This window comes from Sphaerulina musiva (assembly GCF_000320565.1).
Source record: "Sphaerulina musiva SO2202 unplaced genomic scaffold SEPMUscaffold_1, whole genome shotgun sequence".
Taxonomy (NCBI): domain Eukaryota; kingdom Fungi; phylum Ascomycota; class Dothideomycetes; order Mycosphaerellales; family Mycosphaerellaceae; genus Sphaerulina; species Sphaerulina musiva.
This window is the reverse complement of record NW_016017383.1, coordinates 3,461,348-3,485,636: the sequence shown is the minus strand read 5'-3', so window position 1 is coordinate 3,485,636 and position 24,289 is coordinate 3,461,348. Positions and strand designations below refer to the sequence as shown.

The 24,289-nt window shown below is 53.4% G+C and overlaps 10 protein-coding genes across 10 annotated transcripts; 7 read left to right on the top strand and 3 right to left on the bottom strand.

The window, feature by feature from the left end:
* Positions 1–186: 186 nt before the first annotated feature.
* On the top strand, positions 187–3,816 carry SEPMUDRAFT_146473 (WD40 repeat-like protein). Its single transcript, XM_016903673.1, has 6 exons — positions 187–843; positions 955–1,359; positions 1,452–1,678; positions 1,735–3,001; positions 3,090–3,265; positions 3,356–3,816. Exons 1-6 carry the CDS (start codon positions 198–200, stop codon positions 3,710–3,712), a joined length of 3,078 nt encoding a protein of 1,025 aa, XP_016765562.1. The 5' UTR covers positions 187–197; the 3' UTR covers positions 3,713–3,816.
* An 853-nt stretch (positions 3,817–4,669) lies between these two features.
* SEPMUDRAFT_113431 (uncharacterized protein) lies at positions 4,670–5,409 on the bottom strand (the record flags this gene model as incomplete). Its single annotated transcript, XM_016901031.1, has 4 exons — positions 4,670–4,833; positions 4,917–4,968; positions 5,030–5,065; positions 5,128–5,409. 4 exons carry the CDS (start codon positions 5,407–5,409, stop codon positions 4,670–4,672), a joined length of 534 nt encoding a protein of 177 aa, XP_016765561.1.
* Positions 5,410–6,006: 597 nt separating this feature from the next.
* Positions 6,007–9,487, top strand: SEPMUDRAFT_146472 (SSrecog-domain-containing protein). Its single transcript, XM_016903672.1, has 4 exons — positions 6,007–6,224; positions 6,318–6,537; positions 6,589–8,967; positions 9,053–9,487. Coding segments are annotated over exons 1-3 (1,713 nt in total). The 5' UTR covers positions 6,007–6,222; the 3' UTR covers positions 8,080–8,967; positions 9,053–9,487.
* SEPMUDRAFT_113429 (60S ribosomal protein L6) lies at positions 8,598–9,498 on the bottom strand (the record flags this gene model as incomplete). Its single annotated transcript, XM_016901030.1, has 2 exons — positions 8,598–8,971; positions 9,057–9,498. 2 exons carry the CDS (start codon positions 9,496–9,498, stop codon positions 8,598–8,600), a joined length of 816 nt encoding a protein of 271 aa, XP_016765559.1.
* A 67-nt stretch (positions 9,499–9,565) lies between these two features.
* Positions 9,566–12,001, top strand: SEPMUDRAFT_130184 (uncharacterized protein; the record flags this gene model as incomplete). The annotated part of the gene is made up of 4 exons (XM_016902344.1): positions 9,566–9,578; positions 10,212–11,549; positions 11,599–11,845; positions 11,953–12,001. The coding sequence occupies 4 exons, from the start codon at positions 9,566–9,568 to the stop codon at positions 11,999–12,001; spliced, it is 1,647 nt and encodes a 548-aa protein (XP_016765558.1).
* A 534-nt stretch (positions 12,002–12,535) lies between these two features.
* On the top strand, positions 12,536–13,111 carry SEPMUDRAFT_36394 (phosphoglycerate mutase-like protein; the record flags this gene model as incomplete). Its single annotated transcript, XM_016908637.1, has 1 exon — positions 12,536–13,111. The coding sequence occupies one exon, from the start codon at positions 12,536–12,538 to the stop codon at positions 13,109–13,111; it is 576 nt and encodes a 191-aa protein (XP_016765557.1).
* A 705-nt stretch (positions 13,112–13,816) lies between these two features.
* Positions 13,817–16,564, bottom strand: SEPMUDRAFT_153394 (Ran-binding-domain-containing protein; the record flags this gene model as incomplete). The annotated part of the gene is made up of 6 exons (XM_016907509.1): positions 13,817–14,259; positions 14,407–15,078; positions 15,214–15,232; positions 15,297–16,264; positions 16,294–16,315; positions 16,484–16,564. 6 exons carry the CDS (start codon positions 16,562–16,564, stop codon positions 13,817–13,819), a joined length of 2,205 nt encoding a protein of 734 aa, XP_016765556.1.
* A 55-nt stretch (positions 16,565–16,619) lies between these two features.
* Positions 16,620–18,950, top strand: SEPMUDRAFT_146471 (GTP_EFTU-domain-containing protein). Its single transcript, XM_016903671.1, has one exon. The coding sequence runs from the start codon at positions 16,767–16,769 to the stop codon at positions 18,936–18,938; it is 2,172 nt and encodes a 723-aa protein (XP_016765555.1). The 5' UTR covers positions 16,620–16,766; the 3' UTR covers positions 18,939–18,950.
* A 1,494-nt stretch (positions 18,951–20,444) lies between these two features.
* SEPMUDRAFT_113424 (uncharacterized protein) lies at positions 20,445–22,661 on the top strand (the record flags this gene model as incomplete). The annotated part of the gene is made up of 1 exon (XM_016901029.1): positions 20,445–22,661. One exon carries the CDS (start codon positions 20,445–20,447, stop codon positions 22,659–22,661), a length of 2,217 nt encoding a protein of 738 aa, XP_016765554.1.
* Positions 22,662–23,507: 846 nt separating this feature from the next.
* SEPMUDRAFT_32096 (uncharacterized protein) lies at positions 23,508–24,198 on the top strand (the record flags this gene model as incomplete). Its single annotated transcript, XM_016908485.1, has 3 exons — positions 23,508–23,691; positions 23,800–23,852; positions 23,935–24,198. The coding sequence occupies 3 exons, from the start codon at positions 23,508–23,510 to the stop codon at positions 24,196–24,198; spliced, it is 501 nt and encodes a 166-aa protein (XP_016765553.1).
* Positions 24,199–24,289: the final 91 nt, after the last annotated feature.

Here is a 24,289-nt window from a genome sequence, read left to right as displayed (position 1 = left end):
GGCAGGCAGTGAATGAGAGCAGCGAGCAAGTCTTGGCATCTGATGTGGGGAGAAGTACAGAGGTGGAGGTACCTCACCTCCTACATGTTAGGTACATGTATACTTATATATGCCCGCAAGACGACCATCGCCTCTGTCTCTGCCTCTGCTTCTGCCACAAATGTCGGCCGCCCCCGATTGAAGCGAGTAGCGACACAATGAAGGCCAACTTCATCACCAAGTTGCATCTGCGCGAGCTCAGCGACTCCCAGCGCTATCGCCGTCGCCTCTACAGCGACCGCCACCTGGTCACGGGGCTTGACATCGTTCAGGAGCTGGACGGCCACTCAGGCTGCGTCAATGCGCTGAGCTGGTCCTCAGATGGCCACCTTCTGGCCTCGGGGAGTGATGATGTCCATGTCAACATTCACAGATATCTGCCCGGCGACGACAGCACCCAACCGCTCAAGTTGACCACGAGTGTCGCCACTGGTCATACCCAGAACATCTTCAGTGTCAAGTTTATGCCACACTCGGCCGACAAGACCGTCGTCACAGCAGCCGGCGATGGCGAAGTACGCGTCTTTGATCTCGAATACGCTGGTTCAGCGGGACATGCCTCGCGCGCATCCGCGCTGGCGAGCGTGGGCAGACGACGGCGCGGAAGCCAGACCACTTACTTGACTGATGGAAATACCAATGCGAGGGTGTATCGATCCCATGGTGACAGAGTCAAGCGCATCGTCACAGAGTCCTCTCCCCATCTGTTTCTCAGCTGTTCCGAGGACGGCGAGGTAAGGCAATGGGACCTCAGGCTCCCTTCTTCAGCTTACCCGCCTTCTCGAGGATTTCGTTTTGGCCATGGTATGACATATGCATCTTCCACAGCGTCCATAAGACAGCTGCCAAGCGTGCCATCATGCATGCCAGCGGACCACGTCTTATGGCCATGCATAGAACGCTGACTTATTGCAGATTCGTCCGCTCCACCTCCCCTGATCTCGTATAAACGATATGGTTTGGACTTAAACTCCATATCTTGCAGTCCTTCTCAACCATACTACATTGCCTTAGGTGGAGCTCATTTGCATGCTCTGCTACACGACCGACGAATGACTGGCCGCGACAAGCTCAAAGAGAAAGGAGCTCACCTCTTGCCGATCAGCCAGTTATCTTCTGAAGATCAGGAACTGCTCACATCAGCCACACAGTGTGTAAAGAAGTTTGCTCCCAAGGGCCAGAAGAAAATGAGACGTTCAGATAACGGCCATGTAACAGCTCTCAAGATTTCTGACGCGCGCCCTGACGAAATCGTCGTCAGCTATTCAGGGGACGACATCTATAGCTTTGATTTGCTACGGGAACCTAACGCAGATAAAGGTCAGTCAAATGAAGACTCCAGGACCATGCAGCCATGTGGAGATCTGTCATACTGCAAAATGGAGTGCGTTGTGCTGATTTCCTTCTTACAGCATTCCGTGATAGCGGCCAACGAAAGCGAAAACGTGTGGCAGCAGGCAGCACAGCTTCCTTGGCACACGGGGCAGCTGACCCCTCGAAGCGGCGCATAGAACACTCAGCAACACACAGTAACAATGATGCATCGTTGCGAATTCGTTACCAGAATGGTCAAAGCGAGGATATACCGCTCTCGGCTGGAGATCAGCTGACTGCACCAGTCACAGAAACCCAACGTGCTGTGAGTTGCATCTGTGAACGTTGTGTACCTTGAGCTAATCAATCGCCCCGAGATAGGCGCGCCATATCGCTGACCTTGTTTTGCGTATCAAAGTTTCAATGTTCGATTCGGGCAGTTCGACAAATGCCGCATCCTTCCACAACGCCCTGGAATTGGCAGCATCTGCAATTCCTAGCATGGATGCAATCATGCGTGGATGGCGATATCCTCTGGATCCTGGCCCCGAGCAAATTTACGAGCAACAGAAGCTACGGTATCACCGTGAAAGCAGTAGAAGATTTGTGCAGGCAGCAGGTACTTTGGCTCGTGCTATCATCGGTGGCTCAACGGTGCCAGCTGGCCCATTGGCGGCTCACTTCACCTCTGTTGAGGCGAGGCGCAGCGACCTCGCAGTGCGTCAGCAAGAACTTTTCAGTTACGAGTTTCTGAAGTCCATTCTGCTTTGGCTTGATTCTGGAGTAGGACGTCTCATCGAAGGCTTCACGAGACCCGAAGATATGCCCACAACGAGCAAAGCTGCATCAAGATTGCCAATTTCTGAAAGTGAAGCCGGCTCAGAAGCAGTTGACGAAATTCTCATTCCGTATCTTCTACAGCTGGCCAGTGATCGACCGATCGTCAACGTCGAAACGAATCGATTCGAAGCTGATACGGAACGACAATTATTCGAAAACGAGAGTGCAGCAGTGTTCGCATTCGCCGCGGCAGTAAGAAAGCCGTTCGCGGACCTCTCCTCCGCCGGAGGCGATATTGACACTCAGGATCGAATCACGGCATGTCGATTTTGGGCCTCTGAGGTCGCACGTGGCGTTTTGTTGAATGCGACAAGAGGCCTCAAGTTCGCTGATGTTGATCGAGCTTTCGGTGGACTGGGCCACGCTACCAGAGAGGCTACTACAGACGAATCCCGCATCAACCTCCTGCACCCTCACGACGAAGATGAAGAGGTCAACGTGCGGACCATCGACATGACTGATGATAGTGGCCAAACAGCTGTTGCGCTCATGGTTGACGATACCGAATCCCAGCAGCAACGAGAGGGGATATCGGAGTCCAATGATGATGACGATGCCGTGACTAGTGATGAAGAAGAAGAAGAAGATGAGGAGGAGGACGATGAAACTTCCCTTTCGGAATCTAGCTCCGATCCAGACGAGGAAGACGGTGTCCCGAATTTAGGGGTGCCTCGCTTCATCTACACTGCAGCTTTCGAGCGTCAACGACTCAAGTCTGGTGTCGAACCGGATGTTTTCTGCGCGAAGCCATTCCGAAATTACACCGGGCACTCTAACACCAGGACGGTAAAGGATGTCAACTACTTCGGTAAGTCAGTGTGTTATGTGTAAGATTACAATACTGCGAGTTGTGTTGCTAACAACCCGTGACCGCTTTCCTACCTGCCTACATGTAGGCAATGACGACGAATATGTCGTTTCCGGTTCCGATGACGGCAACTTCTTCATTTGGGATCGCAAAACCACAAAGCTCGTGAATATTCTCGAGGGCGATGGCGAAGTAGTCAACGTGGTTCAAGGACATCCATATGAAACGATGCTAGCCGTCTCCGGCATCGACAACACCATCAAGGTAAATACAACCTGAATATGCGGTGACACCTCGCCGTCCGTGTCGATGAAGCTAGAGGGCAATAAATAAACTAATCCTCGGAATGCACAGATATTCTCCCCTGACGGTCGCGCCCGAGAGGAAGCTCGACTGGGTCGAGGAGTCAACCCCAATCCTCCTTCTTCTCCTACACCCATGCGTATCGGAGTTCGAATAGCTCGACGGCGCCCGCAACCACAGCAATTCGACGAGGACGGCGACGCCATTGTGGAGCCCACGGCGGATCAATCCGATTCCGACGAGTACCTTGCGCCATCAGGTTTACAAAGTAGGCGACGAATGTATGATTCGCGCCGTATTATTGAGCAGAATAGGCTGGAGCATGCACGTGGTCGACAGGATCATGGTATTACCATCAGCCCGGACATTGTCCAGTATCTCATACAACATGGACTTTTGCGGACATGAGAAGGTTGGCAGGACTAAAAGCGAAAATATAACACGAAAAATGGCATGAATGCCCGGTACGGAAGGATTGGGAAGAGGCTCTACATGATCATCAATACGAAGGTAGGGTAGGTACAGACGTCCTCTTCCCCGAGACCGTCAAAGTACTGCTGCAAGATGCAGCCAATGAAAGTTTGCTTCGAATCCACTTCTATGCCCTAGTAACATCTCCTCTCGTTGCCCTGGGAGAACAGGCCGTGTAATCATATCATGTCCTTGAATACATTCTCCGTGCAAGTGCCACAATGCAACAAAGAGCGAGTATTACCATCTTGATGAGCAGTACAAGCATATGTTCCGACTAGGTGTTCGATTCCATATTGAATTCGTCGTCTTGCTCACCATTCATCGTGACAACCACGCCAACGGCTCGACGTGACCTCGACTCGACCGCTGCGCGCGCAATTTGTGCGTGTAAGTGGGTTGTGCCATGCTCCCTCGCATTTCGCGGGACACGGCTAGATTGCTCCGGTTGGATGGACCTCCCAGTCCGATCGTGGCCATAAGAATGATTGATTCTGGCTTGTATAGCAGCGACCAGTAGTCGATTTGTTGCATGGGATGTAGGCAAAAGACCAAGACTCCTCAATTGGTCAGATGTCTGCCTTGTATCTTGTCGATGCGCCGATGAATGAAGGAGGACCCACAAAGGTACTGGGGTAAGCAAATCCGGTGCCGCAGTAAGTGGTCCTTCAGCTTCGTTGAAGTGCACCCCTGTTGGCCGAATTGCCGATGATCCAGTCGCTCGCTGGTGAGATGAAATTCCTCTCTCCCACGGGCGCGCGTTGTGATTGGTGCCAACCGCGACGGACGCAAAACTCCTCTCCAGGTTTGCTAGAAGGGGTGAGCGATGACGGACTGGTGAAAGGCGTGCTATTCGAGAGGCCTGTTCTATCTGACGTGTCACGCTTTGCACCATCAAATGGTGATCAGAGTGGTGGTACCTGGGACAGCCCCCACGAACCCAGTGGTTGGAATTTTCTTGAGCAAAGTGTCCGCAGATGAAGCAGAATGAAGCAGAGCATATACACGTGATGTGATTGCAGCCATCTCGGAGCTGGACGGCCGTTTTGCATCCTGGACTACAGCAGCAAGTCGAAGTGTTAGCAGGTTCTCTCTGAATATGCAGGCCTGTTTCAGCGAGTTATGCGTTTAAGCTCAGTACTCGCATAGAGCGTGATGCCGGTGAGACATGGAGCAATGAAGATGCCTTCGACCTGTTACTTACCAGATCTGGTAGTCTTTCCCCTGCTAGAGGCCCTGAAAATTAGAAAGCACTCTGTCCTGCTCGCTGAGTTCTGTTTCCGACCCGGCCTTGACGATGCATATAGTCAGCATCCCCTTTCCACAGTCTGCGTGGCTTGGTCGTCACTCACACCTTGGCGCTGCAGCATTGAGTACTTCTCGGCCTTGTCGCGAAAGTCTGAGATCATGGAAGCGTCAAGGATGCGTTCAAAATCTGCTAATTGCAGCGGCGTTCCCGACCAGACGGGCGGGAAATTGGAATCGTCGGCTATGGCGAAATGGAAAATTTGACGAATGCAGTCATGGCAGACCGGATCGCCTTCGACCTCCATGATGAAGTCTGACGTGTGATCGTCCATGCAGGCACTGCATTCTCGACTTGCTGAACCGGGCTCTTGGAAAGTGGTGGTCATTGCGCGGTTTCTCTTGTGATCTGGCAACGAAAGTAGTAGTGATGGTCGATGATGACGATATTTGGTGGTCTGCTCTGCAAAGAATGAAATGTCGAGCACCCCTAGATTCTGTGCAGATGCTGAAAACGCAAGTATGAGGAGTGAAATAGGACGATTGAATCCCGTGGGCGACAGGGTCCATGTATCTACTGCTATCTCAAATTCTGTAGCGCTGCACGATGAGCAACAGGTGTGTATTGTCCCTTCTGTGACGGCAAGGCAGGCCGGCGATACCACCACGGGCAAGTAGTATCGGTTGCTGCTCACTGCCATCGTTACCTGGAGGCACTCGATCAGGCCAAAGAAGGTGTCATGCAGACATGAATATCAATTACATATATCACGTGAATGCGACAGGAGTACCTGCATGTACTTCCTGTTGGGTTGAGTCAGGTCATACATTAGATACCTCCTAGGTCAAAGTCGAAGTGAAGTCAAGTGAAGGGTGATGGAAAAGGCATGTCACGTGCATCCCCGCGTCGTGCCAGGATGTCGCGCGTTAACCACAGCTGCTGCTCGAACTGGAATCACATATTCTTCTACCTCCTAGCTCGCACACTTCACTCAATCTGTCACTCACCCACAGCTTCCGTCGCATCTACCAGCATACTACACCGCCTCCTCCTGCGATTCCGCCGAATTCTGCTCTTCGCTCTCCGCCATCAGCCTCAGCTGTCGCCATCGATTCGACTGTCCTCCGCGTTCGTGTCGATAGGCAGCAGACGCGGCTAACCGTGGCAAACGCCATTCCGTCGCGCGACATCTACAGACGCGATGTAAGAGCTCCTGTGCGCGGTTGTGCGCTCTCCGCTCTTGCAACACCGCCACCATCAAAAGATGGCGATCTTGATTGCTAATACTGCGGACAGGGAGTCATTCGACAACATTTACCTTGACCTCTCCAAAGATCCCGGCAAGTGTCGACTGGCCGAGTCGGGCTTGGGATGGAAGCCGTCGGGTGGTCAGACATTTACACTGGACAAGGGAGAGTTCTTGAGCGCGCAATGGAGCAGAGCTGCACGCGGTTACGAGATGAAAATTTACGCCAGGAATCAAGGTGTTGTGCAGCTCGATGGCTTCAGACAAGAGGTACAATTTCTGCAGCTATAATGGGCCATTGTCACTGATCGTAAGGTACAGGACTTCGAGACGATACAAAAGTGCTTCAAGGTATGGTATGGCGTTCCGTTCGAGCACAAGGAGCATGCTCTACGTGGCTGGAATTGGGGCAAGAATGAGCTGGGACGAAATGAGCTCGCATTTAACGTCCGCAATCAACCCGCTTTCGAGATCCCATACACCGAAATCAGCAACACGAATTTGGCCGGAAAGAACGAAGTCGCAGTCGAGTTCTCCCTGCCTGCAGATGGTGAAGACACGGGCACGAATGGTCATCTTGGAGGCGCGAGAGCCAAAGGCAAAAAGATGGGAGGCGCGGCAGATCAATTGACCGAGATTCGGTTTTACATTCCCGGCACAGAGAAGAGGGCAAAGGGCGACGACGAAGATGGTGAGGACGCGGAAGATGGCGAAGAGGCAGAGCAACAGAATGCCGCAAACCTGTTCTACGAGACGCTCATGAACAAGGCCGAGATTGGAGAAGTTGCAGGAGACACATACGCCACCTTTCAAGATATCCTGCATCTCACACCCCGTGGACGCTTCGACATCGACCTTTACGAGAGCTCTTTTCGACTACGCGGCAAGACCTACGACTACAAGATATCCTACGAGAGCGCGAAGCGATTCTTTCTACTGCCGAAGCCCGATGACATGCACCAGCTCTTGTGTATTGGTCTCGATCCTCCGCTACGACAAGGTCAGACGCGATATCCGTTCCTGGTTATGCAGTTCAAGAAAGACGAGGAGGTGGCGATTGAGCTCAACATGACAGACGAGCAACTACAAAAGTACTCTGGCAAGCTTTCGCCCAAGTATGAAGCGCCGATTGGCAACGTTGTATCGAAGATATTCCACGGTCTTACTGGGAAGCGCCTGATTCAGCCCTCGGACCAGTTCGTCAGCCATCACCAGATGAGTGGAGTCAAGTGCAGCATCAAGGCAAACGAGGGCCACCTCTTCTGTCTCGATAAGGCATTCCTCTTTGTGCCTAAGCCAGCGACGTACATCTCGTTTGACAACATTTCCAGTGTCACCATGAGCCGCGTGGGCGGAGCTGTTAGTGCCAGCCGCACATTCGATATCGCGGTGACACTGAAGAGTGGATCGGATCACCAGTTCTCCAATATCAACAGAGAAGAGCAGCAGCCTCTCGAGAGCTTCTTCAAGGCCAAAGGTATCAAAACGAAGAACGAGATGGATGGTGACACTGGAATGCTTGCTGCTGCTCTCGCGAACGACCCTGATCTCGTCAGCAGCGAGGATGAGGAAGTTGTCCAGAGAGACAGGGGGAGTGCTGACGAGGACGATGAATCCGTCGACGAGGACTTCCAGGCTGATTCCGAATCCGATGTTGCCGAAGAGTTCGACTCGGATGCTAAGAGCGACAGTGACGCTGGGAGCGATGCAGAGATGGCTGATGCAGGTGGCGATGACGACGGAGATGCCAGCGCTGATGATACTGCCGCCAAAGTCGAGCGACCGAAGAAGAAGGTTAAGACGTCCAAGTAATTGTCTCAATCGGCAGGAGAAGCACGCGTTTTTACAAGCCCATCCCTTTCATCGTGAGGAATATCCACGAACTGCTTCTATGCTTCGCGCTGGTGCTTTATGGGATCGACTTGGATGTGCGAATGGGAAGGCCGCGATCGAGACAGAAGCAGGGTTGCAGCACGAATGCATAATAAGGTAAGATCAAGCCCTGAATGCAAGCCGGCACGCATCACTCGCGCACGCAGACTAGGTAGCGGTCACTGCATCGCGGTCGTATATCTCGCAGAAGATTCATTGGACAAGGGGTGGTATCAGTCACACATCGTTCCAGTCGCATGATGGTCCTTGCGAGGCGATGTTAAAAAGTGAGCAGTCTGTATGGACTTTAGTCAATGACCTTGGGTGGGGGAAGGGGTAGTGGTAGCCAGACCAACCAGGTGGTACATTGGCCAATTGATTCCATCTCACAATCCTGCCATCGATAGTGTACAAAGTAGAGCGCAGAGACCCATGTCCACAACTACCATGGTCTAGGTCTACTTGATCTTCTTCGCCTTCAGCCTAATCGTCTCATCATTCACGAATATTCCCTTGCCCTTGTATGGTTCTGGTTTCCGCCAGGCGCGAATCTCTGCCGCGAATTGCATCACGACTTCTCTTTCGACGCCCTCTAACAATATTCTCGTCGGCTGCGGTGTGCTCGCTTTCACGCCCCGGGGTACTCCTAGCTCAATGGGATGCGAGTATCCCACCTTGAGCGACACGAATTGCTGGCCTTCATATTCTGGCTTCTTCGTCACAGCACTCTCCTCGATCGTGGCTCGATATCCAACTCCCACCAGGCGCAAGATGGCGGCATGTCCTTCACTGACGCCCAGAATGTGATTTTGCAGATATCCTCGTACGGTGCCTATCAGACAGACAAACTGGTGTTAGAAAAAAAATGTGCTTGCTTTCACACATCGTTTTGTCGTGCTCCTAGGAGGGATACGTACCCCACATTGCTTTCTGCTTCTTGTCCTCAGTATCCGCGATACTCACGGTATGTGTTCTGGTCTCATCGTTGGATCTAATGCGCACATACGGAGGCACCGTCATGCTCATTTTCCCCAATGGGCCCTCGATTTCGACTTTTGCGCCGGGTGGACTTCTGCTGACGCGACCATTGTGAGATGGGAGGGGTGGCTCGATGACATTAAAGGTGACCCCGGGGGGCAGAGAGAGCGGCATTTTGCCGAGTTTGGACGCGCATGTTGGAGTCGTGGAGAAGTGTGAGGTCTGTTGTTGGCGTTGCGGTTGTCTTTGAGCGAACGCTGGAACGAGGAAGGATGGGAGCGTGAGTTCGCGACTTGTTGTTGCTGTTGCTGGGAACGCGAGGGCAGTCGCTAGAATTCTCGATGAGCGCGCGCAGTGCCGCGTGGACGTGGTGGCCGCCATGATATGTATGATGGAGTCGAAAGATGCGATCTGAGGCGGAGGTGCAGTCTCCCTCAGTGCCTGGATTATGGTTACTCTCGGTACGACAGAGCACGACAGGCGTAATACACATCATGGCCGGTCCTCCTCTCGACATCTCACTTCACTTCACTTCACCTTTTCTTCACTTGCACATTTCCTTCTCCTGTCACATGCACCTGCGCACGGCCCAGCATACCATAGGCCTGTTCTGCAGGAAGAACAGCTCGAGCGTAGGTGAACGACTGCTTCGACAACTGAAGCTGGTGTCGCGCGGAAACTTTCATTTCACTGCACCTTCTCAACGACTTCCCGACTTGTACTACTTGTACTGTCGCTGTTCTGCTGCTCTTCTCTACCGTACACACCACACACCCTTCTCCGCATCGCCACCTCTCAACTCACCATCACCCACTTTCTATCCACTCCACCCCAACACAGACAAATACTTCATGATCACGACCACGACCACGACCACTTATTGAACTCATCGCGCGACTGCTCTCTGTCGGTTCAGGCGGCAACCACCGCCACTAACACACATCCTCGCCACATCTCAATCACGACCTCGACTTCACCATGTTCTCCTCATCTATCTTGGTCATGTTCATGCTACTCCTCATCGGGGTCGTCCAAGGCAAGTCTGCCTGCCAAGCTCAATCTTCTTCACACGCAGCGCGCTGACCTCTTTGCAGTCTCCGCGGGTATCGCACCATGGCTCGTGCGAGGCTCGGCTGAATCTACACACCTGGCCATCTCCACGTCGTTGGAGCCAACTACCAACTGGACGCAGCGACTCGGACAAGTTCAAGACCACCTCGCCGAGATCAAATCCAACCGAGTTCCAACGTGCAAGCGGCTTGCTGCACAGGGCCTCGTCTACTCCTGTGAAAAGTACGATGCCACGGACGCATCGGCCACTCACAACACTCAAGCGGAGCTCGAGGCCTTCCCGAAGCTCTATGCCATCCGTATGACTCAATGTGCGCTCGAGGATGCTGGCAGTTCTCTGCCATCTGTGTGCAAGGCCGCGCAATCCCCTTTGCCAGGTCGTCCTGTGGGTGATTCTGACATACAGACTTGCCTTAGTGCACTTATTCAAAACACAAACACATGGACCACATATTCGCATATGAACACCGATGGTTTGATCATGTGCCAAGCTATGCGTGTTGAGCAAAGCAAGGACGAGCAGCTGCATTTCTTCCAGGTTCTTCTGGGCACAACTTCAGACATCAGCGAGGCCATGAGAGCTATCAAAGGTGACATTGATCAGCTTTTCAGTAAGATTGGTAACGAAATGCGCACATTTCATATGGAGCTCCAGAGGGACAACCTCGAAAGCAAGGCAGCCATCAAGGAACATTTGGACGGCATTCAAGCCAACATGAACGGAGTTTCGGGAGACGTCCGTGGACTGCTCGTGGCCATGGGTGAAGCCAAACAGACCATTCACGAATATACTACTCAGTTCGACAGTGCCCTAAGCCGGGCACAGGACTGGAGCACGCAAATGGACAATGGGTGGGCCACGAGTCTGACCAAGATTAGAGACGATTTCGAAGAGACTCGCAATGTCTACCAATACCAACTCGAAAGGTACCACGCGGACTTCGCTCAGCGTGCCTATGCGATGACAAATGATTTGGAAACGGTGAATAGCCTGAGCAGTGACCTTCTTAGCAAACTTGCTTTACTCAACGAAGACCTCGACGAACCTTTGGAGAAGGTTGGTGTACTCGCGAGTCAAGCCGATGTCGTCAAGGAAAAGCAGTCTGCGATGATGGCAGAATTCAAAGAAAAGGGAGACTCGATCCTTGTGAGTCTTGCGGCCGCGAGTGAGCACGCAGTATTTGTCAACACCTGGATGGGTGCGGCTGTAGGCCTCTTCCTAGACTTCCGCGCCGACATCAAGCTGAATATTTTGATTTTCTCGATATGTTACCCTGTGGCCGGCCCGGTCGTCTTCATGGGTTGCCGGCAAGCCTTCGGACTGGTCGCTGGCAATTTGGTCACTCTGTTTGCGTCCTTCGGTATGTATATCCATCGTCTCCAGCAAGACAATGCTAACCAACCCTATAGCTTTAGCATTGTGGCTGACGTCTTTACTGAAGCCTTTTGCGCTTTACAATGCTCTCATCGACAGTCATCCTGCTCTTTTCAACGAAGCACCGCCATATCTCAGCATACTGGTGATTTTCATGACTGGCGCGTTCACGGCGATACTTGCGCTGAAATTGCGCCGCTCTCCACCAGTATACGATCCTGCTGCTCAATTAGGCACCCTTCCTCATTTTCAAGACGATCTCGATCTCGACGAGCAGAAGCAGTACCTAGGCACCTAAGTTCATTATGAGGACCAGACGATATCGATTTGACGCAACTTACGACGAAATATGGAATACACTACTAGCAGAGACTAATGGAACTCGACAGCTCGGGCCACAGTTTGGAGCTCATCTCTTATGACTTTACGAATGCATGATTCGGAATGTATCGCGATATAATTTCCGGGAAATACTACATAGAAGCAGGCCACGCGGCAGCACAGAGGGGGAATTCTGGCGCACGAGCAGTTCCCAACTCGTGGCGCGCAAGAGGTGCGGCGGTCCTACTCATATACTTCCAGGAAATCATGATTTTGATACTGCTCCATCTTTTCTTCGAAGTCACTTAGTGAAGCTCTGAAAGCACACGGTCGATCTTTCCTCTTGGCTCTTTCGCACCTGCTTCATGAAACTTTCGGCCAGGGAGGTAACTGATCTAGGTAGTCGCAGCTGCACCACGACGGGAGGGAGAGCCCGCCGTTCCCACCTGAAAGGCTTTCAGTTGCGGAGTCGCATTCACGACATTACACACATCTCATCCATCTATTTGCCTGAAGTCACCTAGATTCACCACTGCACACCTCCAAGCCACCTCCCACAGCAAACGCAGCCACCTCAATCAACCTATATCCGGCCATCACCGTCAAAGAGAGAGAAAAAAAAAGCGAGAAAACTCCCTGCCCCAAGCAAACATGCCACCCATCCTCCATCTCGTCCGCCACGCCCAGGGTCTACACAACGTCTCCACTAGCAACCACATCCTCCACGACCCAGATCTCACCGCGCTCGGCGAGCAACAATGCTCCGACTTACGACGACGAGGATCCCCTTCCTCGTTTCCCCATCAGCAGATCGACCTCGTCGTTGCCAGCCCGATGAAACGCACCATTCGCACGGCTTTGCTCGCATTTGGAGAAACTATCCTCGAACCCAAGTCCCTGCAAGTCGTGTGTTTGCCGGAGTTGCAGGAAACGAGTGATTTGCCGTGCGATACGGGGTCTACGAGAGAGGAGTTGGAGGGGCTGTTTCGAGGGCAAGCGGTGGATTTACAGTATGTGACTCCTGGTTGGGATCGGAAAATTGGGCGTTGGGCTCCGGATAGGGAAGCTGTGCAGGCTCGGGCACGGCAGGCTCGAGTGTGGTTGAAGAATCGGCCGGAGAAGGAAATTGTGTGTGTGACACATGGTGACTTTTTGCATTATTTTATGGAGGATTGGAGTGAAGTTGACAGAACAGGTTGGGCGAATGCAGAGTACGTTTTTTTTTGAATGGATGATTCGTTGGTGGTGACTGACACTACGTGATTGATTCAATCGTATATGCCTTCTGTTTAAAGCTAATTTCTTGAGGAATCCAGATGGCGCAGCGTCTATTTCACCTCTGAAGCAACAACACCCTCGAAGAGTAGTACAACCAGCGCGGACGATGAAGTCGACCTTGCGCATGTGAGAGAGTTCCCGTGGTCTCAGCAGAGGCGTAGAAACTTGGCGAGGCCATCATTGGCCTTCAGTGAGCCGCAAGACAAGGCCGAAAACCCGCATTCGCATGGTGAACAAAAAGATGCGGACAATGCTCGGATTCACTTGCCTTCCCGTAGTCGGGATAACAGCCAAGGATCGCAGGTTCTCGTACCGGCCGCAGTTTGATGGTGGGCCAGCTCTTGTTGATGATATGATCGGAGAGCTGGCGGGGAAAACGAGGCGTCCTATCTGCTGAGGTGCGCTGAGAAGGTCCAACTTTTGATATAGTGTAGCACGAGTAGAGGAAGACAAAAGCATGTTTCAGCCCTACGCACGGGACTAATGAAGCATAACCGAATATGCTGTATCGTCCTGCCAGTAGACTCAAAGACGAACTGCACTGCTCCTTGTAGAATCCTTCTTGTAGACCTCGACTGCGTTATGTAACGGATGCTACAAAGCAGAGTGCAAACACAGAATGCTATCAGCACCACGACGAGAAAATCACCACTCTCAATCATCGCCGGATGGATGTGTCTCGTGAAGCGGGCTTCGTGATTTCGTGTCATTTCGTGCGCGTAGCAGTGCCGCTCTTGTCTTCTGTGTGCTCGGCGGAGTCCCGGAACCTTCGCTGCTTGCGGCAGATTGCGACGCGTTGGAATTGACTGGTGCGGCTCTGCGTTGAGCGTAGCTACCCTTTTCAGGCGTGAAAGATCTCGGCGGCGTCTGCTGAGATCCAGTTGGGAGCGGCGACGGCGATGAGGCCACACCACGATTGGCCAACAGAAGATCCTGGGGCGAGCGACTCAAGTCCAGCGCGGGTGTTTGGTACTTGTACTCTTCGTTGTGTGGAATACTCGTTGGCTTAGGTGAGCCTCTGAGAGATCGCGGGGAGCCATCAGCTCGGCTGATGTACTCTTCGCCTCGACGCTTGATAGGGGACTCATCGTAGGGGTCTAGTGAAAAGGCGAAGGTTAGCAAGTTTCTCTGAGTGTACTGCCTGCTTCAAGAGGTCCATTCTGGAGCTTGTGGCCAAGACGGATTCAAGCTCCATGGGACTTCAAGAGCAGGGAGCGCCGCTCGACTGCCGTTACTTTACTTACCGAAGCCTACGCGCTGAATAGCAGCGCGTCTGACCTCCTGGCGGTGTTGCTTTTCTGCTCCAGCGCCAGCGGTGCCACTATCCTCCAGGAAGAAGTTGAGAAGCTCGTCTTCGACGGCAAGATGCGATTCTTGTCTGAACTGCTGTAGGGCCGAAAGCTTGAGAAGCATCTCCAAAAGTGACAGAGTAGTCTTGATTATAGGACCAGTGGGCTTCTCCGGGGAGAGGGTTAATGCCGACCGTGGCTTGATCGGGGTATCAGGTGGTGATGAATTAATGTTAAGATTTGCCATTGCCAAGCTAGGCTCGAATGAAGTAGATGGACTTGATCGTGGGTGCTCTGATTCTTCGTCTTCGCTCTCAGAAGTATCGTCCTCCACAAATACCTGGAAGGCCATCCACTCTGGATCCAAATCGGGGGGAAGCCGCCATGAATGGCCGCGAGGCATTGCTTCTTCATGGCTTGATACATCCGGGGTGGCTTCGCGCTGGATCTGCGCATCAATCTGGGATTGTTCATTTTCGTCATCGTCGTCCTCGTCGTTATCAGCGGAGAATGTTTGCGCGTGCGACGGCCTGGTCATCCGTCTCGGTGGCTCAGCATGCCAATCGCGCCGAAGCAATAGGCAGGGATGGGTGATTTCATCATCGCCCCCAATGCCAAGCACTTTGCCTATAGTAAAAGATGGAAGGTAAGCTAACATTCTCTGGAAATGCGAACATCGCACAACAGTCTTTCAGTGCTTAGCACCTCAGTGTGTGGTGTTCGCTCAGTGGAGATCGTGGGGGGCTCCTCGGACTGTTTTACCTGTATCAGCGTAGAAAATCTACGGTCGGTTAGCTATGCATACGGACAACTAAATGAAAGGACTATTCTCAGGCAGGATATACCTTGGAGATTTCGTGTATGGGCACGATATCTCTGATCCCAGCCAAGGGAACGTCGTCGAAGGATCCGGGCTGCGGTTCGTCGTCTTCGAAAGTGTGAACCCTGCCATCGTCAAGATCCTCTACGATGGACAGCTGGTAGGCAAACTCTGCAGCTTTGTCATCGGAAGGGATTGAACGTCCATCGCAGAAGTCTGGACTGCTAGGCTCACCAGGCAGAGAGTAGAGCTTCTCAAGCGGTACGCGCCACAGCTTGACTCGTGCTTTGTGAATGACTTCTTTCCATGTTGCCTCGTGGCTTTCACTCCTCGAGGCGTGACTAGCGAACAGCATATACAAGCAGCAAGTCCAGGTGGGCCCTACCTGACGAGGCATCATCGGAGAATGGGCGAAGCTCGTATCAGCAGCGGTCAGAAAAGTAGACGCCTGTAACAGTCTGCTGGGGCTGATTGTGCCCGACAGCGAAGTAGACAGGCTGCAACCAGATGTGGTGATGGCCAGCGTAATCAGTGGCACGGCGCCATCGATTCTGGCCAACAGGAGCTTCACCTGACTGATGATGGCTACCAACTCGTGGTCAGCATCCTCGCGCGAGACGCCATTGCGGGCGTGCTGTCGCAGATGCTGCTCTTCGCGAGCCGCCTTGTCAAGACGTTGACCTAACGCCTGAATGTCGTAGCGCAAATCCCTGCAGAGAGACAGGGCTGACTCCAGGGACGTATTGCCCCGAGCGGCGATCAACTCAATCATAGTGATGGGCTGCGCGATCATTCTGATTTTCTGTTCAAGATCAAGTTGCAGCTGGAGCAGTTCATGACGCTCAGGACTCCGCTTGGGAGCCTGCTTGAGCAAGCGGCTACACTCTTTAATGCAATAGGCGGAAGTCATAGTGATGCCCGACCTGATGGCATACTGCACCGCCTGCTGGGTGACTTTGTGCAGTAGCAAGTCCATCTCGAGACTTGCGTAACCTCTGCGGACGGGTCAGTCACCGACCTACCATGGAGGAAGAAGGTGAGCCACTGTTGAGTGTATGTGTGTGCGTGTTTGTGAGAGTGAGCGGCGACTTCAGGCACGCACGCAACTGACGTCTTGCTGCGAGTCTGTGCGAGATGTGTTTGGACTTGGGAGAAGAAGGTCGGTTGGTGGCGGGAATATACCTGAGTAGGTACTTGGTACTATGTACTTACTAAGTCACTCCAGACAAAAAGAGCCACAGGACAAACCGTGCGCCAAGTAAATGGCCCCACCCAGCCCCCCACCATCACCATCGGGCATCAGCTCAACTTTTGCTCTGCACACAGCCACCACTCTTCTACCTCATTCAACTTGCTACCTGACAAAGAGCAGAGCGGAGTGACGGAGCACACTTATACCTGTCTCGCCTCGCTACCTTCACTCTCCCGCACGCAATTGCGTCTACGCTATCTAATACATATCCTTCTTGAGATTCGAACGTCTCGAGATTCGAACATGGCCGACCAGCAGCCCGCCGATTCGTGGGAAGACTCCATGCAAGACGACGACCTGGCCAACCAGACACAGTCACAGCTCAACGTCAACCAAGGCCCGCCTGCGCGCGGTCCGACTGCCTTCGTGCCCGGCGCAAGCAGTTTCACTCCAGGTGCCCAGTCGTTCCAGCCGGGCCAACAGTTTCAGCAGTATGGATATGGTCAGAACTACGGTGGCGGATACCCTCAGTACGGCCAGCAGGGCTACGGGCAAGGACAATTTCAGCAATATGGTTACGGAGCACAGCAAGGCTACCAACAGTATGGCCAGCAAGGCTACCAACAATACCAACAGCCACAAAGCCAGCAACAGGCGTATGTGCCGCCACAACAACGGCAGGCGCCCATGATTGCCAAACGCGGCGAAGCACTCCCTGCTGCTGGTCAACCGGCAGCGGCAGCGAAGCCTGCAGCAGCTACATCTTCAACCGGCGCTGCGCCCGTCAAGACGCTTTCGCTGAGCGCGGCGGATACAGGTGCCGCTGCGCCCAAGGTGGAAAAGGCGGCGGGCGGCGCCAAGGTCCTCTCGCTAGGAGTTCCAGCTCCCACACCGGCTGCTGAGAAGCCTGCGCCAAAAGACGCATCAGGCAAGGCAGCGCCTGAGGCGGGCAATAAGGTGGCAGCAGCCAAGGCTGTTGAGAAAGCAGGCGAATCCACACCAGCTAGCGGCAACACATCACCCAATGCATCCGGTCGCTCCTCACCATCTCGTGCCGAAACCAAGGCGGAAGCTCGAAGAGTAGAGCTCGCAGCTGAAGAGCAGGCCAAGGAAGTTGACGAGGCAGACCTCCGGGAGATGTATGGCAAAGAGCATGTCAACGTGATATTCTTAGGGCACGTCGATGCAGGCAAAAGTACACTGGGTGGTAGTATTCTGTACGCCACAGGAATGGTCGACGAGCGAACAATGGACAAATACAAGAGAGACGCAAAGGAGATGGGCCGAGAGTCTTGGTACCTGTCATGGGCACTCGACCAGACCAAAGAGGAGCGATCGCAGGGCAAGACGGTCGAGGTTGGAAGGGGATTCTTCGAAACGGAAAAGCGAAGATATTCGATTCTGGATGCTCCGGGCCACAAAACATTTGTGCCGAACATGGTTTCCGGCGCTTCGCAGGCAGATGTCGGCGTGCTCGTAATTTCAGCTCGTAAGGGCGAATACGAGACTGGTTTTGAACGAGGTGGTCAGACCAGAGAGCACGCCGTTCTTGCCAAGACGCAGGGAATCAACAAGCTCTGCATTGCTGTGAACAAAATGGACGATGTCACAGTCCAGTGGTCCGAGGAGCGGTTCAAGGAGTGCATCACCAAGCTCACGACCTTCTTGAAAGGCCTTGGCTACAACCCCAAGACTGACCTCACCTTCCTACCTGTGTCTGCACAAACGACAGTTGGTATCAAGGACCGAGTGCCCAAAGATGTTGCGCCCTGGAATGATCAGCCATCCCTCCTCGAGTTCTTAGACAATATGCAGAGCTTGGAGCGTAAGCTTACTGCGCCGTTCATGATGCCTATTGCTGCCAAGTATCGCGATTTGGGAACGATGATTGAAGGTAAAATCGAAGCGGGTATTCTGAAGAAGGAAAACAAGTACCTGATGATGCCTAATCGTGCGGAAATCCAAATCAGTGCACTCTATGGCGAGACGGAAGATGAAATTCCGCACGCCACCAGTGGTGACCAGGTCCGATTGCGAATCAAAGGTGTTGAGGAGGAGGACATTTCTCCGGGTTTCGTATTGTGTTCCCCGAAGCGGCCCGTACACTGCGTCAACCAGTTTGAAGCGCAAATCCGCCTGCTGGAACTCAAATCGATCATCTCGGCTGGATTCAATTGCGTGTTGCATGTGCACTCTGCGACGGAGGAGGTGACGTTTGCTGCACTCTTGCACAAACTCGAGCCCAAGACGAACCGCAAGTCGAAGAAGGCACCGGGATTTGCCAAGCAAGGCATGAATATCATCGCGCGAATGCAAGTGACGGGTGGTGCTGGCAGTGTGTGTGTGGAGCGATTTGAAGATTACCCGCAGCTCGGTCGGTTTACGCTGCGAGACCAGGGCAATACGATCGCGATTGGAAAGATCACGAAGTTAATCACGGATGCTCAGGAGGCTGCCGAAGGTGCGATTGCATAAAGCTTTAATCGGTGGACAGGTGGGGGAGGGAGGGAGGGTTTGATGGGTGGGACTCGAGGTTGAGCAGATAAAAAAAAGTCTTTTCGGATTGAAAGCGTGATGGAGCATGCCGCATGGCGACGCATCGTGAGAGCGCTTTGGGAGGTCCGGATCGTAGATTGTGTAGTTGTCCTCCAATACCACATCAAATCTCTATGTCCAGCCATCTTTTGAGTACCCTCCTGCCTTGGTCAGTATGTAGGGGAGAGGTTTAGGATAGAGATACATAGCCAACGACGTGAATGAGAGCGAGCGGGGCTCTTTGACGCACGTGTTTTGGTGATTGTGCGTGCGTGCGTACCTGAAGGTACCTCAGGTACCAGCCTGAGGTACGGTATGGCCCGTATTGGGAAAGAGTGACCAGGTCCCGAGGTATCATTGAGACGAGCTCTATATTTTAAACCATCAGTTCCTACTAGTTCTAGAATTAGGCAATGGCAAGGATCTGCACGTTTCATTTCGCCACGTGACTAGGCTACTTTTGCGCGTTAGTAAAGAAGTTTTGCGGCACTACCGACGTGGTGGTACATGCTGTGTTTCACGTTTCAAAGAAAGTCAATGCCTCTTGGCACACAATAATCTCGCATTACGCCTACTGTCCCAGGACCCACAGATTGACTTCCGTATGTGATGATGATTATCATGATCAAGACAGCAGTTGGACGGGCTGTGTGTTTTGTTGCAACAAGCACCACCCAGAAAAAGTCAATGGCTAAAATAAAAATCTTCTCAACTCTGACCTTGGGACAATTTGACTTTCATGGGCTTGGACAGTCTGACTTTCAGGGACTTGCCAGACCTGGCAGACCGTGCCGAGTCGTGTTATCTATCCTGTTGGCTGTTGCACTGCAAACCCCCTGAGAGTCATGATGAGCCCGATTGGGCTCTCGGGAGTCGGGTCGTCCGGACGAGATCAATGATCATCATCAGCGGCAACTTTCGAGCGTGCCCGCGCATGATGACTACCCCCAGCTTCATGTTATACAACAGGAGTATAATGTAGGAGGTAGCAGCAGCAGGAGCAGCAGCAGCAAGCCAAGCAGTAATACATGTAGTCGTAGTCTTGCCAAGGAGCACAGTATCATCGTTGCAGTGTTGCACACGGCTTGCCTGCATTTCGCAGTTTTGCCGATTGCGAAGCGAATTTCCAAGAAGTTCCAACCAAAACTACCATCCCTCATGTCGACATGCCCGCTCGTCAAGCGGAGGAGCTTGCCCCATTCAGGCAGAGCTGTGACCTCGCCTCTACTGGGCTCATCTCAGGTTGGCGAGCCCTAGAGCAATAAGCTTCCCCTTGCAGCTGTTCCTGGCATGCGAACAGGCACAAGGTGAAAAGACGGCGGATTAGTGGTACCGATGTCAGTCAGGTCATCCATAATAAGAAGAATGTTGCTCCCACCCTCTGGAGTTCCCGCGTTCAAGCAGATTATTTGTTTTTCGGATGCACGCACGCTCTCCGCATCGAACATGTCGTCTGCCTCGGAGGAGGTGTACTTTGACGCGATGGAGGCGGAGGTGAAAATAGATCGCCAGAGCGGCGAGGCCCGTGCACACGGAGCGACGAAGCAGGTGCAGAAGCGGCAGCGGCAGCGGCAACAACAGCAAGAGCAGCAGCAGCAACAGCAAGAGCAGCCGCCGCCACCCCCGCCGCCGCAACAGCAGCAACAGCAGCAACAGCACACGGCAACACGCCATCGCCACTGGAACGCAGCAGAATGCAGCAGTGCGATCCCGACGGTGCCCAAGATTCCCGCGCAGTATCTTGCAGCGGGCCTCCGCGTTCAGGAGGTCGGCGCCGGCTCCCCTGGCGCTAAGCCGTCGACCCATAGCACCTCGAGCAAAATAATAACCACACCCTGGTCGTCGTCTGAGACCACCTGCAGGCCAACAAATTACCCCGTGATGGAAAAGGCGCAATCCTCCTCACAGCCACAGCAGCAGCACAACCACCAGCACCAGCAGCAGCAGCAGCAGCAGCAACGACGTGCGCGCCGCAGCAACGACGAGTCTCTCGAAGACGACTGCAGCCCCGACCACCCACGCGACCTGCCTGCCGCCGCCCTCTCTCGATCCATGTCTCGCGCCTCCTTCTCCTCCTCCAAGCGCAGGTCGCTGCCCGCCGACGTGATCACACGCCCGAGTACGAGCGGCAACATCCACGCGCGTCCACAGTCACGTCTCGATGGCCTGCGTGCCACCGCCGGCCTCTTCTTCCAGCAGCAGCAGCACCCACCCTTCCACCCCCACCACCGTGACGAGACCACTTCACGCAGAAGCTCCGTCACCCGAGCCTCCTACTACGTCGACGCCTCGCCTCTCTCGCCTCGCCAGCGTGCACTATCGCCCCACACACGGAGTCGCAGGGGCTCGTCCTTTGGCACTGCGCTGTCAGAGCCTCGACAGTCCTTCGACACAGCCTACTCAGAGCATCGACACCACGATGAGCATGTCACCCTTGCCGCTGCCTTGGAGGAGCCCCAGGAGTCTCCCACGGAGAGTTCGGATCAGCAGGGGCCGGACTCGTCGGTGGACTCACATGCTGCAGATACCGTGTGGGACGAGCTCGACGAGCTGAAGTCGCGCATCAGGAAGCTGGAGTCGAGCGACAAGAAGCCCTCGACGTCTAGTGCGGCTGCCTCGGGCTCCAGCGATCGACCACGCACTGCAACGACAGCCCCTACCACTATCAACTCGTCGCCCAAACAGTCGCGCAAGCCCGACCCGGCAGATGCGCCCATGGACACACCAGCACCGCCAGCAATAGAACAACACAACGAAGTGGGTAGCGCATGGTCCCACATCCACCCCTTGCTCCACGATGCACTGGCCAGATCAAGAGACAGTCTCTCGTCGAACGTCTTCCACAACCTGGAAGCTGTCGTGGCGGACGCCCTACAGCTGGCGGCGCTTACCGGCAGCGCCGCCCCGTCAACGGCTATTGGAGTCGCGAACGAGCGCCAAGTACGACGGAGGGTGGACAATCTGTGTCGTAACATGACGGACCTCTGCATCTCGCTTCGCGACAGCAAGCCAGAAACATCGCCTATCGTATCGTCTCCCGCTACCCTCCCTATAGAACATCCCCCCGCCGACCTTCCCCTGCGGAGATTTTCACGCACCAGCAGCCTCGCAGTCACGGCCTCGGGTGCTGGCAGGTCCCTAAGTCGTCTCGAGCAGCGTAAAGCTAGCCTCCTCGGACCGCATACGTTGGGCGAGAGCCCTGCCGCCAGCCCACGCAGTCCTCTTCCGGAGCTGTCTGCTTCGGATGCCGAGTCGACTCCCACACATTCCAACAAACTGCAGCCTCCGCGCCGTCTGAGTGCTGTGCCCAGCAGGACCACTCGCAGCCGAGTGGAATCGAAACGCGAAGGAGCGCGTGGAGAAGATGACCGGATCGATCGACCACAATCACGTGCCTGGACTGAGTACTCATCGTCGCTACGGGCCACGTCTCGCATCCCCAGCCAAGACCGGACGAATCAGGACCGATCCCCCGGAGCACCACGTCGAACTTCTACTTCTCTGAGAGAATCCCTGGCAGCGAGGCGAAAGTACGAGACGCCTCCCGTACTCGAAGAAGATGGACCTTTGCCTAAAACGCGAGGATTCCTCTCTGAACCACATTGTAACAAGATTCCGAGCCGCACGTCGAGCATAGTACGCACCCGGCATTTGATTGAGTAAGGTTTTTGTCATACAGTGTGATACATGTTACCACGGTTTGTACAACGGTCAGTGAGCATCACCTCGCAATATGCACGTGCGCTTTTTTTTGTGTTGGAAGCGTTCTTGCTGAAACGGATCACGACGATGCATGACGATGGATAATGGGGCGTTGGTGTACTTGTACTTTTGCGAAAGATACCAGCAGCTTTCGCTGCGCGCATGACGATATTTGTACGATACGTAGTTCTACGAATGGGGCAATGCTCTCAGGGGCTCACTAGTACGGCACTGCATGGTAGACATGATCGTCTTGGCAACACTTTTACTTTGTCGTAACTTGATCGATCTTGCACTACATGTACCTCCTAGCACCTCGGCCCTCAGCCTGCATAGGATACATGTAATGTACGTACTGTCACACCAGAATGGCAGACGACGCGATGTAAACAAACAGGTTGCAGCGTGGCAAACGTCATTCGTGAACACGTCTTGAAAACCTGTTCTGGAACCACCAAGTATCGCCGCTTGTGACGTATGAAGAAGTGCCTGATGCCAACCAACATGGCCATCTCCATCCATGGCAGTACTGGAGGTGGGTAGGTAGTCGTCACTGGGTAGGTCTATACATTAGGTACATGTAGGTTAGTTGGCAGCACAATTCAAAAGGGTATTATATCTCAACCATACCAGGTATCATTTCTTCCAACAACACTTCTCCAAGTCCAAAATCACCTAACCTACACATCTCTACCTTAGGTTACAATGGCAGATTCTCTCCACCAACAGGCTTCCACGGGAGCAGCCCAGACGACAACGGCGGCTACGAACAGCAGTAGCAAGAATAGTAGTGATGAATGGTCTCAAATGAGCGAGGACCAGAAGCAGCAGACCTTTGATGCGTTGCCCGAGGAGAAGAAGCAGGGCAAGAGCTACTCGGAGTGGATTGCAGAAGGCTATCAGCATCAGAAAGAGAACTGGATGCCGTGGATTGAGGACTTGTATTTGCGATGGTTTACCAAGGATAATAAGGCGAGTTATGCTACGAAAGGTAAGTACCTACCTACCTAATATGGATGAATTTCTGTCAGCTCTCATGTAGTAGTTTCTTTCTTTCTTTGACGGTTTTATGAGAGCTCATTAGCTGACAAGTTCGCAGATACATTGAACAAGACCAAAGTGACCGGTGTAGAGCCCGTGGACAATTTACAAGTACGTCTGTGACGATACATACCTATGAATAACATGCGAGATCCAGAATTCAACTGACATGAATCTCTCTCTCTCGATCTAGGATGGCGTCAACAACACTGTCGCCGGCCAAATCGGACAGGGAGGACTTCTGCAGCCCGTGGGCGACGCTGTGAGCAAAGAAGGCGTCAATCGAGCGGAACGAGGCGGCAAAGACGACAGTGGGAGTTATGGCGGTCCTGCGGCGGGCGTGACGGACTCTGCTGTGAATAATGTCAAAGCAGTGGGTGGAGGAGCTGCGGAGAGCGCGAAAAGTGCTGGGGGGTATGTTGGGGGATTGTTTGGTGGGGGTAAGAAGGGGGAATGAGTGTTGGATGAGTGTTGGATGATGGGTCCTGGATTTCAGGGAGGATGGATGAATAATGTACCTGTGATGATGTTGGTTGTGGTAACAACAT

Bases quoted from the DNA above. Each gene is read 5' to 3' on its own strand.
- SEPMUDRAFT_146472 (XM_016903672.1), top strand. The intron at 6,538-6,588 runs GTACAATTTCTG...CGTAAGGTACAG, and splicing joins TCGATGGCTTCAGACAAGAG to GACTTCGAGACGATACAAAA.
- SEPMUDRAFT_146471 (XM_016903671.1), top strand. From the start codon at position 16,767: ATGGCCGACCAGCAGCCCGCCGATTCGTGGGAAGACTCCATGCAAGAC.
- SEPMUDRAFT_146473 (XM_016903673.1), top strand. From the start codon at position 198: ATGAAGGCCAACTTCATCACCAAGTTGCATCTGCGCGAGCTCAGCGAC. The intron at 3,002-3,089 runs GTAAGTCAGTGT...GCCTACATGTAG, and splicing joins AAAGGATGTCAACTACTTCG to GCAATGACGACGAATATGTC. The intron at 3,266-3,355 runs GTAAATACAACC...CGGAATGCACAG, and splicing joins GCATCGACAACACCATCAAG to ATATTCTCCCCTGACGGTCG.